This window comes from Centrocercus urophasianus, unplaced genomic scaffold (genome assembly GCF_019232065.1).
Source record: "Centrocercus urophasianus isolate 14NV4802_14NV808 unplaced genomic scaffold, USGS_Curo_1.0 seq_73, whole genome shotgun sequence".
In the NCBI taxonomy this organism is placed as follows: Eukaryota; Metazoa; Chordata; class Aves; order Galliformes; family Phasianidae; genus Centrocercus; species Centrocercus urophasianus.
In genome coordinates, this window is record NW_024885344.1 from 10474793 (window position 1) to 10495516 (window position 20724).

Sequence of the window (20724 nt, forward strand, 5' to 3'; positions counted from 1 at the left end):
CTCTTTTCCAACCTTTATGGTTCTATGATCTCTACGACAAAGTGGAAGAAGAGTGCCTTACCTGATACACAAAACAAATCCAAACTCTACTGAACCTTGCGTTAAATTTAAATTGGCATTCCACTCTATATTTTCTCTGCAACTGTCTTTCAGCTGCAAAAAGAGCCACTGTGACTGGCAGATACAACCTGATGTGGGCCTGTAGTCTCACCCACGTGCTGTTGTTAGCAAGGTCATCTGCACTATTTCCAGAAAAAGTCACCACCTCTTAAAGACAAACTTAGTTCTTTGAAGACAGGTATGGAATGTAAAAGAAATCTACTTATATCTGTTTTTCAAAGTGTCAGTCACTCTGAGTTGCTCCTGAAGACTGATGTGTGGACTTTCTCATGACATTTCTTTCTCAGTTTTGGTAAGAATCTGCAAAATGAAATAGTCAGACTCATTCTGCTATAGAATGAAAAAAAAAAAAAAAAAAAAAACCAAACATTTAATAATCAGAAAAGCATTTCGTTGCTTAAGTAGGCTTACACCAGGCTGTTAAAATCTCAATTACTGTGACTGCAGACTTATAAAAATCTAGGATACAAAGTGTTTACTACTTAAGGAAAATCTGAAAAATCTTCAATTCAAAGACTTGTACTGGAAAGATTTTTCTTTAAAAAGAGTTCCTAGTGTTGTCAATATGGAGATTACATATTTACAACATCGATGTTAGTGATAACACCTTAAATTAAAATGGTAACTTATACAGTAATACCCTACACATTTGTCATGTGTTATCATGGCAATTAGCCCAGAGTGTCTCATGTGTAATGTTTCTCTCCTACCTTTTGTTAGGATGCCCAGTCAGCACTCCTTATACACCCCTATTGATGACATCAGAATACAATACCTATTTTCTGTCACTGTTAATTTCTTAATACTGGAAATATCTGATTGTTTTCATAACTGTTTCTCGTTTCATTTTATTTTTAAACAATTAGGAAAATATTTGATCTCTCTTTAGCTATGTTGACATGCATACTTTCCTATTGTCTCATTATAATTTCCTTCAGTTTGAGAGAGCCGTTCCTCCATCTGAAAGGTAAACTACTAATCAGCATTGCTATCTATATATAGATATAGCAAATCATGTTTAAGAAGCTGAATATCTTATATTTGTTTGTCCTACCAAGTACACTGTTCACTCTTCTCTACAAAATGAGCCAATATTCACTATGTGAGGCAGGCAGCTGCAGTAAGAGGTTTAGAGAACTGTGCTTTGAAATTATGTACCTGCTGCTGTTTCTGCAGCTTTCTCTAGAGATTACTGCAAAATTTGCTCTAGCTTTGAAAAGCAATGGAAATCTTCACCCCTGCAGAACTGCATAAGCCTTAGAGTTAAGGGGCAGGTATGCCACAAAACAAGTACAATTTTGAAAGTTTAGCTCTGTTCTCTGGATTCTTTGCTGGGATCCTGCTGAGATCATTCAAAACATCAAGGAAAGCTTTCCCCACTGGTTGTGCTGTTCAGATCCTGCAGGAAAGACAAAGAATGATGGTAAGGTTGTGGCAAACTTCTCCATGTTGCACAGGCAGAGAGAGGCACTTGGAGCATAGTGGGTCACTTGGCACCATGGCCACGCCACAGGTGGGGGCTGCCAGCCTCAGCATTCCCACCCTTTTAGATCCCAAGCCAGCAGTGTTTTATGGAGGCTTTTGGCCTTCACACTAAATATCATGGGTCTGTCAAGCTTTTTTTGCTTGCTGTTGCCCTATTATATTCCTCTTAAGCTGTGTTTACACACTGCTGGATAAGTAAGGAAACAGGAACTTTGCTTCTTGACCTAAAGCACCTTGACCTCATCTGACCTGATGTCTGAACCCAAGCGTTTGGTTGGATCTCAGGAACAAGGCGCTCTCGAGTTAGCTTCTTAAAATGAGCTCTGCCAACTGCACTGACCATTGTAAAGAGCCCTTTTCCCCACTGACCCCCAACACCTTCCCTTTCTCAGATAGTGCTGCCATCTTCAGGTATCTCCCCATGCATCTCATTTTATTTCCCAAACGTAGCTCCCAATCACAACTGCTGTTGCACCTGCCTCAGATCTGCAGTCTTCTGAGAACAGAACTGCTTGCTGGTGATGAATACCAGCAGTTGGAGTGTTTGGTGTTTGTTCTTTATAGACTTAGAAAATGAATCTTCCTTCTCTGAATTTGTTCAGTGACCTCAAATGCCCACAAGATATCAACATGGCTCTGGAGAGCCTTTGTGAATTCGTGCAACATTGCCTTCTGCTTCTCCTCCTTGCAATGATGCTTTCAAAGGCTCCTGCAAGGACTGGCAGTGATGGGGCTCACCCTTTTCTTACCTGACTCCACTTCCCCTTGACTTAATAAGGTCGAAAATTCCTGGTAGGGTAGAGGCCAGTCTTCTGCACCCCAAAGGCCGTGATGAAGATATTGATGATGACTGTGATGAAGATGAGAGCTGTTGCAGCATTGTTGAGTATATTTAGGCGGGGTTGTTTTGCCACATCATTCAGGTTCAAACGAGCTGTGTGATTCAGTGCAAAAAAAAAAACAACAAAAAAAACAAAACCAAAAGGTCACTTGTGTCTTGACTCCAAGTCCATAAATCCCTGCAAGCCCTCCCTTCCTGGCAAAATTCCATGGTACCCATGGAAAGGCGCATGGAACATAGGAAAGAACATACCTCGGGATTTCCTGCTGCCTCAGATCTCATGCCCCAGATAAAGAAAACAGCTACAGAGTACAGGAAAAGGTAGTATTCTGCTCACTTTAATACTGGACACATGTCTGAGGCTGAGGTGTAGGAACTCCTATTTCAGATAAAGCACTGGGCAAGCCTTTCTGAAACACTGTTAATGTACTATCTATGTGGCACCGGGAGAACTGGGGGATTGGTTAAATGTCAGTGTAATATAGGGAATATCTCTGCCTGCATTTTTTTCCGTCAGGCCCCAGCTTGGGTGAGGTGAAAGCTGAAGCTGAAACATATTATTTGCAGGCGCTGTGTGAAGGGACATGCCTTGTGATGCTAAAAGGCATGGATTAGTGATGGGATTCAGTAGGTCAGGTTGACAGTTGGACTTGATGATCTGGAAGGTCCTTCTCAACCTAGGTGATTTGATGATGCAGTAGTGCAGACCTGCATCACCAGTGTTGAGCTGCTTCCAACCTTCCCAGAGCCCTGACTGTGGACGGGAGAATTTTTTGGGGCAAGGGGCTTCTCCCTTCCATCCCCATGCCAGCAGTACTCTGTAGTGATGTGCACACCTCTGTGGCTACCTTACCAGTGATGATGAGAAGGATCCCAATCACCACCTGGAAGAAGAGGGAGATGCTGATGAGCACGATGAGGGTGGTGTAGTACTGGAAAGAAGTCCCCTGCTCCAGCACGGCTTTGAGCTGTGTGACATTTGCCATGAACAGTGCCACATCCAGCATACTCTCTGCCACGCTCTTCTTCGTTGCATAATGGTTGATGTTCATTGGCCCATTAGTGCGCAGATGAGGATTCATGCCCTGGGGAGACAAGAGAAACTGCAAGACCTGATACAACCACTAAGCTGATGGGCCTGTCCATGTCAGGCAAACTGCTCCATTCCTATGAAGGCTATCCAGAAAGCTGGGAGTTAAACCTTGCTGTTTTAAAACCTGCCAAGAGTACCCAGTTTTCCCTCACAGTCATCTTGTGGTGTTAATAGGCACAAAACACTTATTGTGATCAAGAACACTTATGGTGATCAAGAGCTCAGCAAGGTTAGGAAAATAGTGTTCTTGTGGAAAACAAGCTTGTCCAGTGCTATGATAGCATAGATTACCCAGAGCAAGGGATTTTATAAGCATTATTAAATTCTCTTCCTTCAGGGTACAGACAAACCCCAGACTTCAGGGGGATTAGAGAGAAATCTTCTTTCTGGGTTTGATGCTCAAAGGACTGTTGATGGCTGGGCTTTGTATTACAGAATCACGACGGCAGGGGTTGGAAGGGACCTCAAGAAATAGAGACTCAACCCCCCCTGCCAATGCAGGTTCTTTATGATAGTTCACACAGGTAGGCATTCAGACAAGTCTTGAATTATCTCCACAGAAAGAGACTCTACAACCTCCCTGGGCAACCTGCTCCAGTGCTCTGTTACCCATACCACAAAGAAGTTCTTTGACATGTTTGTGTGGAACTTCCTGTGTTCAAGTTTTAGGCCATCATTTCTTGTCCTATCTCTGCACACCACTGAGAAGAGCTGTCTCTGAACACTTTCTTCTGGTTGCTGTCTTAGATAATGTACCAGAGCAGATGTGACAATCCGTATTTTTTCTTGAAACCATGGGCACTATTCAATACATCAGTCACCAAGATGGAGACATGGGGTGGGATTCATCACACCTAATTTTAATCACTTATGTGTTTAAAGTTATGTTATGTGTCTCATCAGTGGAGGGAAGCTGGTATTTACAAGGTGTGGGTTGTCTCATTACAAGGTGTAGGTCATCTGGCTGCTTTTAGCCACTGGCCTCTTCTCTGTCATCCTCAGATGAGAAAAGGTTCAGATACATCTGCAAGCTGTGATCTTCTTTCTCAAGGAGAATGAAAAACAACTTGTCCATGTAGCAGACAGGCTTCAGTCTTGGCAATCAGCCTCATCTCAGTTGTCAGTGATGGCTGGCAGCCTTGCCCTCACCACTGGCTGATGGATAACTCTATAAATACAGAGCAAAGGACAGGAGGAGGCCTCTCTTGTTCAGTGGAGTGTGGAAGAGGTTCCTCTAGATGTGTGCTGGCAGTAGGGATGTACCTGCATCAAACTGAGTGCTGCTTTCTTCATTTTGTATTAGATACAGTTTAGGATGTGCACTTTCCCCCAGGCAGAACTGAAGAGAAATTATGGCTTTCGAACTGTGCTGCTGTCTCTGGTCTCCTTGTGCATCTCTGGGAACTTCTGGCTTCTGCCCTGGGCAGGACCAGTAAACCTGGGAGAGTGTTGTGTGGACATGGGGCTGCAGCGGGGCTGTATTTCAGAAGACAGTTGTAGATCTCCTTGTGAGAAAAAGATGTGCAACAGAAAGAGGAGGACTGTGTCTGGCCTGAACAACTGAGAAGTGTGGCTCCCTAAGGAGAGGCCAGCTTAGGGGTAGGGGAGTGCTTCCTCCTATTGAGCTGCATCCCCCTTTCCTCGTAGTGAGAAAGGGGACAGTTCTGTTCACCTGAGAATATGGCAACAAAAACAGACTGCCTTTTCCTTTGTTTTTGAGCTGCAGGGCTGTTTTGCTAGCTTAAAGCATGTAATTCTTGTGTTTTCTGACACTAAGGCTGCTGTTATTAAGAGGCTTTTCTGTAAGGTCTGTGTTTCTTTGTTGGGTAAGACAAGAGGTAAAGGATGCTAGAAAGAAAATGTAAGACTGGGGAGCCAATAAGGATTCTAAGACAGTATGTGTGGGTTCAGGGCTTGTTTGATGTCCCTGTTCACTGCAGGAGAATTGGACTGGATGATCTTTAAGGGTTTCTTCCACCCCAGATGATCCAGTGATGTCTGGGGCAGCAGAACAGAGGTATCTTACGTCTGGGACAAGGAAGCCAGCAGAAGGTTTCATCCTGGGGATGTCTTTAAATCCTGGATGTAGGTGCTACACCCTCTCAGCTGGCTAAGATCACATGAGCCTGTCAAAGCAGAGCACTACCTACTACCTATGTGCAAGGTTTGGAACTTGATCCCTTCTAGTGTACTCCTCGTTTCTGAAGTCAGCCTTTTGCCCGGCAGCATTACAGTGCTGAGCATTGACAATTTATCTCCTTAATGAGGAATGAAGGATGTGAGAACAAGGACTCCCTACAAATCAGACAAAGCCTTTGTCAAACAAGTGACTGGCACGAGGAGGCTGAGGCATCTGTTCCTGGTTGCTTATGTGAAGATGAATCATATCAGGAGCTTCTGACTTGAATCAAACCTTTCCCTCCACTTGAGCCTCAGCCCCCTTTACCTGCTGTGAGAAATTGGATAGAGTTGCTTGGACAGTTTCTACTGAGCCTTTTTCAAAGGAGAGGGGGAAAAAAGAGCAGATCTAACTGCAACTCTGTGTGCCTCATGGGTCTTGTGCCCCTTTTCTAGGGGAGGGCAGGCTGGAAGAGACAGTAGGATGACATGGGATTGAGAAACATGAACGATAATCCTCTTTATGGGAATGCTTTGGCAGCAGGGGATGTCTGAGGAGAAGCCCTTATTGCCCATCGATTCCAAGGGAAATGCTGGAGAATGCCAAAGGAAACGGAGACCTGAACGCAGGCTGTGCATGCTGCAGGGATCACAGCTGATAAGCAGCAGAACAGAGACATAAATAGGGCAATGGGCACTAGGGCAAATCCGGGTTCACTGTCCAGGGTATTTTTCCACAGGATTTGCTGGTTGGCAGCCTTCAGAGCACTCTGTAAACATTGGTTGCTGAAGGTTAAAGCACAAACTCATTTTCTCACAAAGTAGGAGCGGTTCCCAGTTTCCTTTCTACAGGCAGAACATGAAGAGATGCTCTCAACCAGCATTTCTGAGGGCGCAGTTATTTGCTACTCCACTTGCTTCGTTCACCTCCTATAGCTCACTGCACACCCACATACAAGCCAGGTGGGATACTGATACAGGTGAAGTTGTGAATGTACAGTTGGTGAGGCTGTCAGCAGATAGGATGAGAGGAAATGGCATCCAGTTGCTCCAGGGGAGGTTCAGGTTGGATCTTAGGAAAAACTTCTTAGAAGGAGTGGTGCTGCAGTGGCACAGGCTGCGCAGGGAGGTGGTGGAGTCACTGTCCCTGGAGGTGTTCAAGAACTGTGCAGGTGTGGCACTGAGGAATGTGGTTTTTGGTGGTAGGAGGATGTTTGGACTGGATGATCTTATGGTCTATTCCAACCTTTATATTTCTATGATTCAGAGCCTCTCCTTTACCCAGCTCCAATGCTGGCACTGCATTCCTGCTACAACTCCATACAGGAGCTTGGAAGGCCAGCAGTGAAACCTAACTGCTGGCTGGCAACAGAGGAGAGGAGGAGGGGAATCACGAGGCAGCAGAGCCCCATGAGAGCCTGTCCCAGCCCTTGCCCTCCAGCTGACACAGCAGCAGGGCTGTGCCTCCTGCCTGGTTGCAGCACTTGCAGCCTGTAGAGACCTGCTTGTCGCATCAGGCACGTGTGTATTGAGCTGCCTCTCCCAGTTCTCATCTCACTTAGCCTGTGGGACCCAAACTGCCTGCATCCTTCTGTTCTGCTCCTGCTCTCTCCTTTCATCCTCTCCCTCAACTTTTTTTCTTTGCTTTTCCCCACATTGTGCCTCTCTCCTTGTCTTTCACATATTTGTTCTGAGTTATCAAGCTCCTTTCCTTCACTTGGGGTGCTGTCTCCTTCCTCCCCACACTTTTCTCCCTTTGGCACAGCTGTATGGTGAGTTCCTTGAATCTGCCACTGCCTGTGCTACAGGGCAGCATAAATCACGTACTGCAAATAAATGTCTGACCAAACCTATATTAAACTCCCTCGTTAAGTGTATTTATGATACTGAATTGAGGGGATCCAGGAATCGGCAGGCTGCAGGGCAGAGCTGGAATGGAAGACAAGTTTTCTTTTCCTGCCTATTCCTCTGGCTACTTGGAAGGGCAGTGTTAGAGGAGTCTTCATCCATAGCTTAGGAGCAGTGGGTGGGTTTGGGGAGCATAAACATTTTGTGGCACCAGCAACTGTGCTGTGCTAATGCATGGTCCCTGGCTGCTGAACAGAAGCAATTGGGTGGGGGTGTGTAGCAGAGGGAGAACAGCTCATTGAATGCATGCGATGCGATCAGCAGCAACAATTATTTCCAAAGCCAGGATATTGGTGCTGGAGCCTCTTCAAGTCACTTGTGTTTAGCATCCAGAGCAGATTCCTCCTGGTGTTTGGGAGAAGAAAAAGAGAAGGCAAGAGAAGGCTAAAAACAGCTTTACAGGAAGAGTGTGTGGGGGGGAAAGTAGGTTAGCAGAGAAAATGAGTTCATAAAAAATGGAAGAGCAGCCGGGAGGCACAACAGTAACTACTGCATTGTGCTTACAAAGCTAAACATGTTAAGATGAATAAATCCCCAAGCTGGATGGCTTATGGCCTAAAATATTAAGAAAAGCTGGGCCAGATCTCAGTCTGCAGCCAGATCCAAAGAGCAAATGTGTTTGCATCAATCATTTTGATTCTTAAGCGTTTCTTGGGGGAGGTCTTAAATCTGAACTTCTTCCACGTTGAAGGGTGTCTGCACCCTTTGCTGTGGGTCAGGCTTATTTCTGAAACTGGGGGAACAGACTGATAGCTGTGCAGGGTCAGACCAAAGGGCCAGCTCCCCTCTGACTCTGGTTCCTAGCAGATGCCCGGAGATAAAACTACTGGAATAGGACAAGCTCAAATAAGGTTCTCTTGTGATATGTTGGCACAGTGACCTGCAATTATTCAGAACTACCCCAGCAACGAGCCAACGCTAATTTTCATGGTGGAAAGCCTCATTTATGCATCTCTGCCTTGCTATGTGGCTTAGGGCATTCTGCTTGTTTTCCCCTGATCTTCGTTTCTCTGACTATAAAATAACGAAGGCCACCTCTGAACAGTGCTCTCGCATGTAGGGTCTGATTTTTTTGGGCAGTGCTGTGTGGAGCCAGGAATTGGATTCAGTACTTCCAACTTGGGGTCACTTCCAACTCAGGATGGTCTCTTTCCCTAGAGATCACTTACATATGAGCATCTACTACAGTAGTGTGATACGCTCCTGCAGTTGTTATATAATACACACATGAGTTACATTCCTCATTCAGGAAAGCCAGTGAAGTTGATTAAAGTAGAGAGGTGACTTGTTTTACTGCTAGGAAGCTTTACTTAGTGTTTTACAGTTAAACCTCCCTGTAAGCCCCTTTGGAGCTTGGGTTCATCTCCAGGTTTTGACACATGCCTCTGGTCACCTTGAGTGCTCGGGGCTCTGCCAGAGAAATGGAGCTGTGATCATATGGGTAGAAAGAGGGGAGAATGTGACCGAGGGTTTCAACACAGCAGAGGTGATGAAATCATATCTATAAACAGTGCAACTCAGGGATTTTTGTCTCTCTATTATTTATAAGGCTTTTTCACCCACAAAGCATTTTTCCAGTTTCATGTGCTAACACTCACATCTTTGTCCTTTGGGTCAGTGTCTCTGCCTCCTACTGCAGTGCTCCCAGTGTCTCTGAACACTCCCTGCTGACTTGGTCTCACCTGGGTGCATACTATTCTCTTTCTTCCAAGTCTGCCAGACGCAGCTTCCTTCTCTGCCAGGAAATTGAACCAATCTCTGGATCTGAGAGGGCTGAATCTGCAGATTTTGTTCAGAACTGGCATGCTGAGTTGTGTGCCAACTGAGGCCTTTTGCCCACCAGGAGGAAAGGAAATAAAAAAGATGCTGTTGCCAATCTAAACTTTCATAACCTCCTAATCCTAATTGTTTGAATACGTCTGGTTGTGGTTTTTTGTCAATGCTGGCCAAACCAAGTACTGAATGCAGAAAATAGTGAGCTGGTACCTGGGTTGCAGGGATAGATACTTGTCCCCAGCAGTGGGCAGCGAGAGCTGCAGAGCAGCACCTCAGGTCTGCACTTGGCTGTCACGCTTAGAAATAACATCAGCTGTCTCCGGGAAGACTTTTAAATGCATTAGGGATGTTCCAACAAATGGCTGTTGCATTTTAACACGAGAAAATGTGAGGTGGCTGTTCAGATTCAATTAGCGTTAACGCCCTTCCATTAAGCTCTGGCTTGCAGGGTTGCCTCTTGCTGGGAACCTGCTGTGCCAAGGAAGACTGCTGCCTTGCCAGGGCTGGAGCTGTGGGTGACCTGGAGAGGACACAAGGTACTGTGCTGGGATAGAGCATGGTTGTGTGTTCACTTGTGTGCGTGGGAGCAGCTCAGAGCACATTCATGGCATCTCTCTGAGGCTGGCTGGAGAACTATCATGTGTCTCAGCTATTGCATAATTATGGTTATGGGCTCTTAGTTTTATTCACATGTTTACCATCACTCTTCTCATATATTAAGATCTCTCCAGTACAAGAAAACTACTCCTCTTATGTGTACAGTGGCTAGCTCAATGGAGCTCTCGTCTTTGTCTAAGCCTGTTATTCTGACTCTACCAAAGATTAATAGGTAAGGTGTTTCTCTAGAATTTTAGCTTTATTTTAAGGTTAACAGCTAACTTCTGCAGAGAATTTACGCATGTTAATTACTAATAGATATTGGGTGTATCTGAACCAATGGAAAATCAGGTTAGGGTGAATTTTATACCAGAATCTGGTTGGTTGTTTTTTGGCAATGTGACAGAAATCTGAAGCACACACCTTGAGGTAGAATGGCCTTGAATCAGAAGGCACCAAAAGCATCTCATCAGTAGGTTGTCGTAAGAACAGTGTAATCTAAAAGACTAAATCTAATAACTGGTGATTGAGGGCTGGAGCACCTCCCCTACAAGGACAGGCTGAGAGTTGTCTTCCAGTACTTGAAGGGGGCCTACAGGAAAGCTGGGGAGGGACTTTTTATAAGGGCAGGTAGCAACAGGACAAGGGAAAATGGCTTTGAACTGGAAAAGGGTGGATTTAGTCTAGATATTAGGAAGAAATTCTTTACTACGAGGGTGGTGAGACATTGGAACAGGTTGCCCAATGAGACTGAGAATGCCCCCTCCTTGGAGGTGTTTGAGGCCAGGCTGGATGGGGCTTTGAACAACCTGGTCTAGAGGGAGGTGTCCCTGCCTATAGCAGGGTGTTGGAACTGGATGATCTTAGAGGTCCCTTCCAACCCAAACCATTCTATGATTTAAAAAAAGGTAATTTTGAGATGAACCAAGTGCCTTTGCAGGATGAATCCATTCCTTCAGCCTTAGTTCCTTCCCCAGCAACTTCTCCAGACCCCTTGGTGTGCATTAAGTGCAGAACTACACAAACCCAGTAAGATCTCTAACAACATTGCACGTCCAAGGCCCTGCCAAGACTTGCTTCTTGTTGGGGAGCTGGTGTTCCTGGGCAAGGACTTATCACTAGAAGGCACTGGGAATCAGAGACCTGGGGTCACAGCTGGTAGAGCCACCATAGGAGCACTTCCTTTGTGAGGACCAAGGGAGAGATCCAACACAGCATCTTCACAAATCCCTGGTAGTCAGAAAGAAAATCTGAGATCAGTGCTTCTAGTATCATGTTGCTTTATACAGGTTTAACAGCTTGAGCCATCTGAGTTGGGAAACTTTGATTCTGTTGTTCCTGTTAATAATTTAATTGAGAGTTGGAATGAGTCTGTGCCTTAGGATGAACAGTAAAGCCCAGGGAGGAGTTTTAAGTGATTATAGAAAGGAAGATTTTCCTTAATAATTAGAAATATTAAGTTTAGCTTTCACCAGAAAGACAAGAGAGAAATTTGAAGGGTGGAGTCATCCTGTTGTTTGGGTTTGTAGCTTGCTATGTTGACAGAAGGATTCATAGGATGAGGCTGTTTTTTCCTTTTCCTTTTCATCTTTCAGTGCAGTTTGATGGTGCTGTAAAAGCTAGCCACGCTGAAGTTAGGCCAATCAATAATACAGGATGCTATAAATATGGCCATTAGTATATCAGTAATACTGCATATAAATTGTGAAATGCAGTTAGGCAGAGGTCGGCATTAAAGCAGCCAGTGGCCAGTAACACCTCCCTCTTCTGAAAAAATGGTACTGAGACTTCTCTATCCAACTTCCACTGGGTTCATCAAAAGTTGAACAAATGAAGCATTTATCTTCAGCCATCTCAGCTTAAGTTCCCAATGCAAGGTCAAATTGTACTCCCCCAGTGTGACTCTGAAAGCATATGAGTTCAAGTAAGATCAGACAAAGCAGCAAAACTGAAGACGGGATCAGTGGTTTATTGTTGTTTGCTCTTGTTGTTTATTGTTGTTATTTTTCTAATAGTAGCTAATATGCTTATTCTCCTTTGCAATCCATATTAAGCAGTTCATGATAGATCCCTTGGGTGGCTCCCCAGGTCAATGGCTCAACAAGAAACTCAACATCTTGGATTTCAACCATGGGGTGCTGGAGAGGGCAAGGCAAAGTCATGTGTTTCAAGGGAAGTGAATGAGAATGAGGCAAGTGCTCGACAGTGTGAATAAAGACACTTTAGAATTTGGCAGAAAGGGAAACAACTTCTGCTGTTTTGGGTTGTTTTTTTTTTTTTCTCTTGGAAGTTGTTTTGTATAGATCTTTGAGACCAAGGAGCTGGTGCAGAGAAGAGGGCTATTGCCCCACTGCCCTCCATGTCATGGCACTGGAGATACTTGCCCCCCTCTGATGTTTGCTCCACCCGTGCCCTCACAGCTGCCTCCACCTTCCTGTATTGAGTCTTCTTGCTGAGTTCAGAAGCACTGCTTTGAAATCTCTAGGTCCTGCCTTACATCAGCTAGCCCCTTTTCCATCAACTTGTCTTCCTAAAAGCTAGGATCTGATTTCAGCCTTTACTGGGAGGAGGAGTGTTGCAGGAGAGATGGCTAAATTAAATGAGACTCAAGGTAACCAGCAGGTGGTGCTCAGCTGTAAATGTGAGGCAGTGCAATAAGCCACCCTACGCTAGCAGTATTTTTCCAGTGGATTATGAATTCAGATATGATGATGACTAAAAGGTTTTATATGCTACCTAGATAGTGCACTTTTGCACTATAATCTCCGTATTTGTGTCTACGTAATATAGAAGCTTCTCTGATAGCTGAGGTGTAGGGATTGAAGTCTGAGGGCAAAGAGTTCAGAAAGTTGCAGTTCTTCAGGCTTCAAAGATGCCTCATGTAATGCATTTAAGGTAGGATGCCATAGGAATCCACACAGCAAAAGAAGTGTATGGGAGCTGTAGAGCAGAAGAAACATACAGAGCACACTCTCTCCTCTTCCATCTACCAATCATCTATTTTAGAATTCATTTGGTGCTTTTTCTTTTGTACTAAAATTATACATAATAGCCTGGACTGAGTTGTAGCTGGAAGACTGTTGTGAGTAATGCGTACAACAAAGCCCAGGAGGGAAGCACTGTAAAAAGAGCTACTTCAGAAGCCAGTCATGCATGTAGAACTGGCTCTTAATAGATTTGATTTATTTTTTTTAATGGTTGCTGTAGCCCTAGATTGTTTTCTTTTGAATATCGAATGTCAACCACCTGGCACACATTATCCCAGTAAAATTTCTCATCAGGTAAGACTGTTTCTCCTGCTTTAACACTACATACTGAGTTTCAATAGCAGCCTCTGGGAGTCTTAAGTTTCTCTTCCCTGCAGCACAGAAAGATGCTGCAGTAGATTTGGGCAAGTATTGTGCTTCGGGTTCAGTTCCTCATGCAGCTATTGCTGTGGCTCTTCAGTTTTAGGTTAAAGAAATACTAAAGGTCAGCTTAAATAGTGTTTTAGAAAGAAAACCAGCTGTGACTTAAATCCAGCGCAACTCTTGTGCAGAATAGAAGCAAGCATAAACTTCATCCTGCTGTTTCATTTTTCAGAGCAATGATCCAGAAGAGTCCTTCTCTGAAGTGAATTTTCCCACATAGTCTTAAATAGTGAATGTTTACCAGTCTCAAATCTGTCAAGAGCAGGAATATATAATGCATTGCCTTGCAACCCAAGACACAGATGACAAATCTTAGATTGAGAGAGGAAAGAAAGGGAACGGTATCTCAAAATAGATTAAGTGTCCACAGAATAAGGTTTTATGCCTTCGAAAGTGATGCAGGCTTTCCAGATGATGACAGTAAGCCTTCACAGACAGCTGAGAAAGCTCATGTAGCTGAAGTTATGCTTGTGAGAGCGCACATATGTGAGGTGGAAGGTCAGAATGCCCATTCCTGCCTAGCTGGAGGAGCCAAGGTGTCCTGCCAGGTCCATCTTGGCACATCGGGCTTTACTGCTGTTGCCCATGCAGTCCAGTATTCTGTCTGAGGCTCATGGAAGCAGTAACTGACTTATAATTCCTTCACTTCAATAATTAACAGTGGTCTCTTCTAACTACTAAATGAAGTGCTATTCCTTTCAATGAGCTTAATAGGGCTGGAACGTCTGGTATTACCAGTGGGAACTTTGCAGCTACACCACTTGGCTTTGGCTGCTGTTCCAGGCAACGGGGTATCAAAATGCTTCCTCTTAAAATGATGCAGTCTGAGATCTCTTTTTTTCATCCACCTCCCAAGTGACAGAAGCCCTGAGATTCATTATACAGATACTCCTATAGTGTCACTGGAAGCACTCCTGCATGAAGAAAGCTGAAGCAACACTTAAGCAAATATCTCTGGAATAGCCTTCTGGCTGCAACCAGAGCATCAGAGAAAGGCCTTTTTGACATGCATATGCCTCCGTGGCCAGCTGTGCTTCTACTGACAGCTGTGGGGCAGAGAGCCTCTGCTAACCTCCCTCGGGGAAGTAGGAGCAGACATGCAGGGGCAGTGCTGGGGAGTGCTCAGGGCACTGAATAAGAGCTCCTATTGGCTTTGGGGGGTTAGGCATATACTCAGCACTTCTGCAAGTCAGACTGGATTTACGGAGGCAATCTTCTCTAATATAAGTAATTAAGATATATTTAATTAGACTGTAGAAATAAGAAAATCAGTGCCCGATTCAGCTGTGCTTGCTTTGACAGTCAAAGCAATGACTTTGAAACAGATTATTGTGAATAAATCTCAGGTTCTCTGTTAAAAATCTGAGAACAGACCTGTGTCATCTGGGGTATGTATTGCCTCAGTGCATGGAAATGGGGGATGGAGGAAAGGAAAAGACTGATATTAGGGAAATCTGGAATTGTAACTTCATCTCTGGACAAACTGGTAGTTATGGGAAGTTTGGTTATGTCTAGGATTATAGCAGTGACGACAAATACTCAAAACTGAACAAAATTAGCATCACTGATGAGCTGAGAGAACTCAGCTGTATATCCAGAGTTGATATATATATCCAGAGAGGTTGCATCACTCAGATGCAACATATCTTAATGTGGAAGGTGAGGTGAGAAAAGCAAATCATGTCCAGGAACAACTGCAGGAATGGTCATTGTCTCTGACTGTGCTGTCAGATGCACTCCAGCTGCTGATATACACTTGCACTTTTGAATCTGTATTATCTTATCAGTGACGTACTCGAGGGTTTGGCAGGTGATTTATGTATGCTGATTCACAATCCATCCCAGGTGAAGACAGCAGCAAAAGATACAATCTTCAGTGTCATATATAGAAGTTGGGGAAAATCCCTGATCAGTCTCTTCCCCGGCATAATTTTCTTTGACTTGCAGAGTTATGATTAGCTCTGCTGCCTGTGAAATTGGAATCGAGGCTGTGTTCTGGCAGTTTACACACCATCCGCTCTCACTTATCTGTGGGTGGTTCATTCAGGTTATGGATTAACTGAGCAATCATTTAGCAACACCCTGCTTTCTGCTGCTTCTAGTCCAACTTGGTATTGGGGCTGCACAGACTTAGCTCAGTGCTAATTTAGGAGTCTCACAGCATGACATCTGTTGTGTTGCTGAGCTTTCTTTTCTCCTTTATACCTTTGATGCCTTGTTCTCAATGCCTGGGCACAATAACAGCCAGCAACAGCAAAATATCTATGGCATTTATCTTGGAAAATAATAAACTGAACATATTGGCAAATAGTTTTGTTTTCTATGTACACTGCTTACTTTGTGGGAAGCTTATCCAGATTAGAAAATCCCAGCAGTTTCTCCCTTTTCATAGAATCATTGAGGTTGGAAAAGGCCTTTAGTCTAACTGTTCACTTACCACCAGTACTGCCCACTAAACTAAGTCTCATGTTCAGTTACTTTTGGTGCACAAGCTGAGGAGTGACTCCACAAGAAGAGGACAGGGCCAGCTCTGTATCACCTGTAAACCCAAAGCCTGCCAAGACCAAACCCAACAGCTTCTCCCACCAGTGTGCCAAGCCAGCATAGCCAGTTTCTTTGAAATACCAGCAAAAGCTGTACTACACCCTCTCTACGATTTTTACAGACACCAGAGTGAGTGCTGCAGTCCTCTGATGAGCCAAGGAGATCTATATATCAAAAGCAGTAGGTTAGAACCTACTTTTCTCATGCAAGCACACTGTCAGAGCAGTTGTATTGCCATCTGTTCTAAGCCCTCAGTTCCTGTGGGTGTGGGAGAGTGGATGTGGGACTCATGCATGGAGATTGGGGGCCCCAGCACTAATGGAATAGTAACTGGTTTTGTGATGGAGTCAAACGATGCATTCTGAAACCTTGTGAACAAAGAAATGTCTGCTCACTTAATGAGGTAGAATTCAGGTGCACACAATCCTGGAGCTCTTTGGCATGATGTGCTACTTTCCCAAACCAGCTCATGCTGTCATTGTGAATGTTTACCTTTACAGTTTAAAAGCCCATTTATTGATGGGGTAAAGGGGTACACTTCTCTCCAAAGGAACCAGTTTGGTCAGTCAGCCTGGGTGTTGACAAGAGATGGAAGGAAATCATTAGAAGAAACTACATACGAGGTATGATAATTAGCCACGTGGTTGGTACCAAACAGTAGAGGCTTTTGTGGAGTCTGGAGAATGCAGAGTAATAATTTTACCTTACTAAACAGGAGGGCATCCAGCTCTGCTTCCCTGCCTGGGAAGTAGGTCAAGAGGAAGTGCACTTTCAATTCATGTTCATCTCATAATTATTTCACATGCTGAAGAACAGCATTTCTGTCAAGGGGAAAAATGCTTCTGTGGCCAGTCTTATGGAAGAACTCAAAGCAACAGCATGCATATTTGACGCTTTCAGCCTCAGCGCCCATCAGCATTGCCTTCCACTTGAGCTCTCATTGCATTTCTGCTGCTACTTGTGACCTTGCCAGGCTTCAGATGTACTCCAGATAGCACCAGAAGTATGAGAGTAAACCATCTCACACTTGCCAATAGGACTCAAATCAAAATGTGATACGGTCTTGCTCCTGTTATTAAAGCCAGTTGTCATTTTCCACTGTTACTATTAGAGAAGCAAGTGGTCTTGACAGAATCACTTGTGTCAGGATATGTACATTAAACAGGAGACTTAAAAAGTAGTCTTTTGTTTCATAAGCATTCTCTTTTTCCTACTTTAAAAAATATTTACTTTTTTTTTCATATGCAAGAGGGTAATGTGAGCTAGAATGGCCTTTGGAGACCATGTGCTCCAAAGAACTGCTCAAAGCTAGGCCAACAGTAGCACCTGGCTTTTTGGGAAACTACTGCAAAAGGATTAAGTGGATGGACCATCCAAAGCCTCTCTGAGCAACATATTGCAGTGTGTGACTCCCATCATAATAATTATTTTTCCTTCGAAGTTTTAAAGCTATGTTTTAAAGATGAATATTGAAGGTTAAGTAATGAAAAATCTATGTTAGTCTAGGTAGAGAATAAGAATACAGTCATCTAGGGTACCCATTATTTTGGTATTTTTTCAGAAGTGAGCCTTTCCCAGGAACTGGGTTGAGGGTGTTGAACCAATTTGTATCTGATGTAAATTTTCTCATGATTTGAAGGATCACAGAATCACAGAATCACAGAATTGTAGGGGTTGGAAGGGACCTCCAGAGATCATCGAGTCCAACCCCCCTGCCAAAGCAGGTTCCCTACAGCAGGTCGCACAGGCAGGCATCCAGGCAGGTCTTGGACATCTCCAGAGAAGGAGACTCCACCACCTCCCTGGGCAGCCTGTTCCAGTGCTCCGTCACCTCACTGTAAAGAAGTTCTTGCGCACATTTGTGCGGAACTTCCTATGCTGCAGTTTCCAGCCGTTTCCCCTTGTCCTGTCTCCACTCACCACTGAAAACAGTCTGGCCTCGCCATTCTGCCCCCCACACCTTAGATATTTATAGACCTGGAGGAGTATGCAAAGCAGCAATGAAAAAGAAATAATAAAGCCAAGCAGCAGTGCCTCACAGCGAATGATGACAACATGACAGTTCTAATTTAGCATTCAACTACAGAAAAACATAAACATTAGGCTAAGTCTGGGGCACTCCAGTTTGACAAATCTGTTAGATGTCAGAAAAAACCAACAAATTATGGAGAATTTGAAATAACCATAGCATTAAGAAGCACATTGCTCCCGAGCTCTGATGTATAATCTCCATATATGCTCCTTACTAATGTTTCTTAAAAATAAGAAATGAAGTGACCTAATTTTCTTAAAAGAATCGCCAGTAGCATAGAATATGAGTACGTTGCCACACCGAATTGTGCAAGTTCCAGATCATTTTCTATAGTAAAATATTTAGTAGCTAGCTCTATTCTCTGTCTCCATTTTTCTAATAAAATTTCTTTGGTTTCATCATAACTGAGGGAGAAGTTTCACTGTTATTTCAACGTTATGCTCTCAAGACAACTAAGTGGACTCCAGTGAAAGTTGGGTTTAATCATTTAAGTTACTGGTCTCCTTGGCCAGCAAAAACTGAAGTCAATAGTTACTGAATCTTTCTTATCCAAGATTATAAATGTAGAACTGAGCTAATAGATAGTGGTTGCTTTGGTGGAAAAAAAAATCCACTTCTTGTTCCTGCAATGGGATTACTTCCCCCATAACATCTCATATAAAATATAAAACTCACTCCATTGTGTCAGTTATATTGTCTGAAGTAATTGCAGGCATGTCTGGGTTTAATCAGTATTTTCTTTTAAATGGTCATCTTCCTTCTGACATATCTCTGATCTTTACGTACACCAAAGCCATAATTTGCCCTTCACATATTCTTAAGTATTTCTTGCTGATGCCATTCATACTTGTTCCTGTTTTATTCATAAATTCATAAACAGCAGTGCTAAAATCAAGTGTGAAGCTACTGTGTTGTAGCAAACTTTGTATAGTGTTTATTAGAGTATTTTCCCATTTTTCCCCCGCTCTCCTCCAGCTATTGCACTAGATTTAATTTAAGGAGAGAATAACAAAGCTATTTAGGAACTGTGTACTTGTATGTATATACACATGTGTATGTATATATATAGTTAGATACTCCTACTGCTCTCCATTATCATACTCATCCACTAACAAAGCATATCAAGAATTACCTGTGTGAAGTTGGTAGGCTTTATATTCATAACATCTTAGCTAAATCAATTTTCAGCTGTGAACAAGATCCTAATCTCATAATCATTTGCCTTTTCAGTCCTGGTAGACTTCTACTGTATCATCAGGAACGTTCGCTCCTTGCTTCCCCATACTTGTCAAACAGCAGTACTTAACAGGAAGGAAAAGCATCAATTAGCCAAGATCATTTACCTGTTCTTAGTTTGCTGGAAATGCTACATATTCTGTTTTCTTCACTGAAATACTAAAAAAAAAACCAAAAAAAAAAAACAAGAACACACCAAAACAACAACAACAAAAAACCCAACTCACAAAACATCTGTCAAAGGAATGTTTCATAGCTTAGCATTTTCCCTCTGGACTTGTCAATCCAACACAGTTCACTACGAGCACAATCTAATTATCTTTACTATTAATAATGTGCAAGCTTATGAAAGGTTTAATATAGTTAAGTACTCAGTATTTTAGTATGTCTTTGAACTTGTAGTGTTTGTAATCTAATTTTCCCTGCAGTTTTTCATTTCTCCAGTAATGATACTTAACAGATTCCCAGTACCTTCAAGCTGAGTGGAGTTGGTTAATTCCTAGAAAATAGGGTGCCATGACAAGCCTAGCAACTCCTGCTAGTAGCTAAGTACTTAGACTAAATCAGAACAAGAATTGAACCCTGGTCCTGGCACATTCCAAATGTTCTGAGTGTTTCTAAATGACTTATTTTCCAAGCATCCATGAAAAGAATGAATGAAAGTGTTTGGGAAAAGAAACTTGGATGGATCTAAACAGGGAAATGTGAATGAAAACTGGAAATTATTCTAGAAAACTTTAATTGATGACTTATTTACAATCATGAAATTATTATTAAAGACTGCTTTGGTTAGAGGCATTTTCTCACTAAGTGAGGAAGCAAAGGCAGCTATTAAAATTAGCAAATAAACAAGGGTGAGGAGAAGAAAGAGGAAGGAGGCAGCAATTACGTAAATTGGAGACCATGGAAATATAGAGAGGAGAAAGACCTGAGCAGGAGCAAAAGAAGCCCTTATCTCACAGCCTAAGGACAGTAAAGCATTTTAAAGGATAACAGGAATAAAATGACTCCTGAAAATAGCATAGCCTGCTTGCTAGCAGAAGATTGGGAAAGTCTTAACGATAACAGGAAAGGCAGAAATATTTAATAGTTCTTCTCTGCATTTAGAAGGAAGCCATCTGATATAACCATACTTCATGGGAATGGAGAAGTACCTTGCAGCTCTCTCAGGTTGCTAAGAAAGATGTTAAGCAGTAATCATAAAGAACTGAAATAAAAACCAACCAGAATGCCTAGATAGCACCAGCTGCGCAGAAGAGAACCATGTGAGATAAGTAGTCTTCTCTTGCTAGCTTGTAGCAAGCCTTTATTCAATAAGGAAAACTGCAGATATTAAAGAGAGGTAATTCAAAAGCAAGGCAAGATAACTTGGGTACTCATGTCCCAGTCTGACAGTAGAGGCAAATAGTACAAAAGCTTGATAGAGAAATCAACTATTAGAGAAGGAAAAGGGATATGCTATATTGTAGCAAGCATAATGTGAGGTTTGGTTTTTTAGGGCCTTTTCTGTATATAATTTTGTAAGATATTTGAAAACATCTATTGCTTTATATGTTTCCTGCCC

The 20724-nt window shown here is 43.1% G+C and overlaps 1 protein-coding gene across 1 annotated transcript in view; it reads right to left on the reverse strand.

Annotated features, from left to right (window-relative positions):
• Positions 1 to 485: 485 nt before the first annotated feature.
• The window catches only part of NINJ2 (ninjurin 2), a 44264-nt gene continuing 24025 nt past the window's right edge, over positions 486 to 20724 (reverse strand). Inside the window, exons 2-4 of the mRNA XM_042837790.1 lie at positions 3300 to 3531; positions 2355 to 2539; positions 486 to 1519 (exon numbers count right to left, since the gene is read on the reverse strand). Coding sequence (XP_042693724.1) covers positions 2376 to 2539; positions 3300 to 3531 — 396 coding nt within the window. The 3' untranslated portion in view covers positions 486 to 1519; positions 2355 to 2375. The remainder of the gene's footprint in view (positions 1520 to 2354; positions 2540 to 3299; positions 3532 to 20724) is intronic.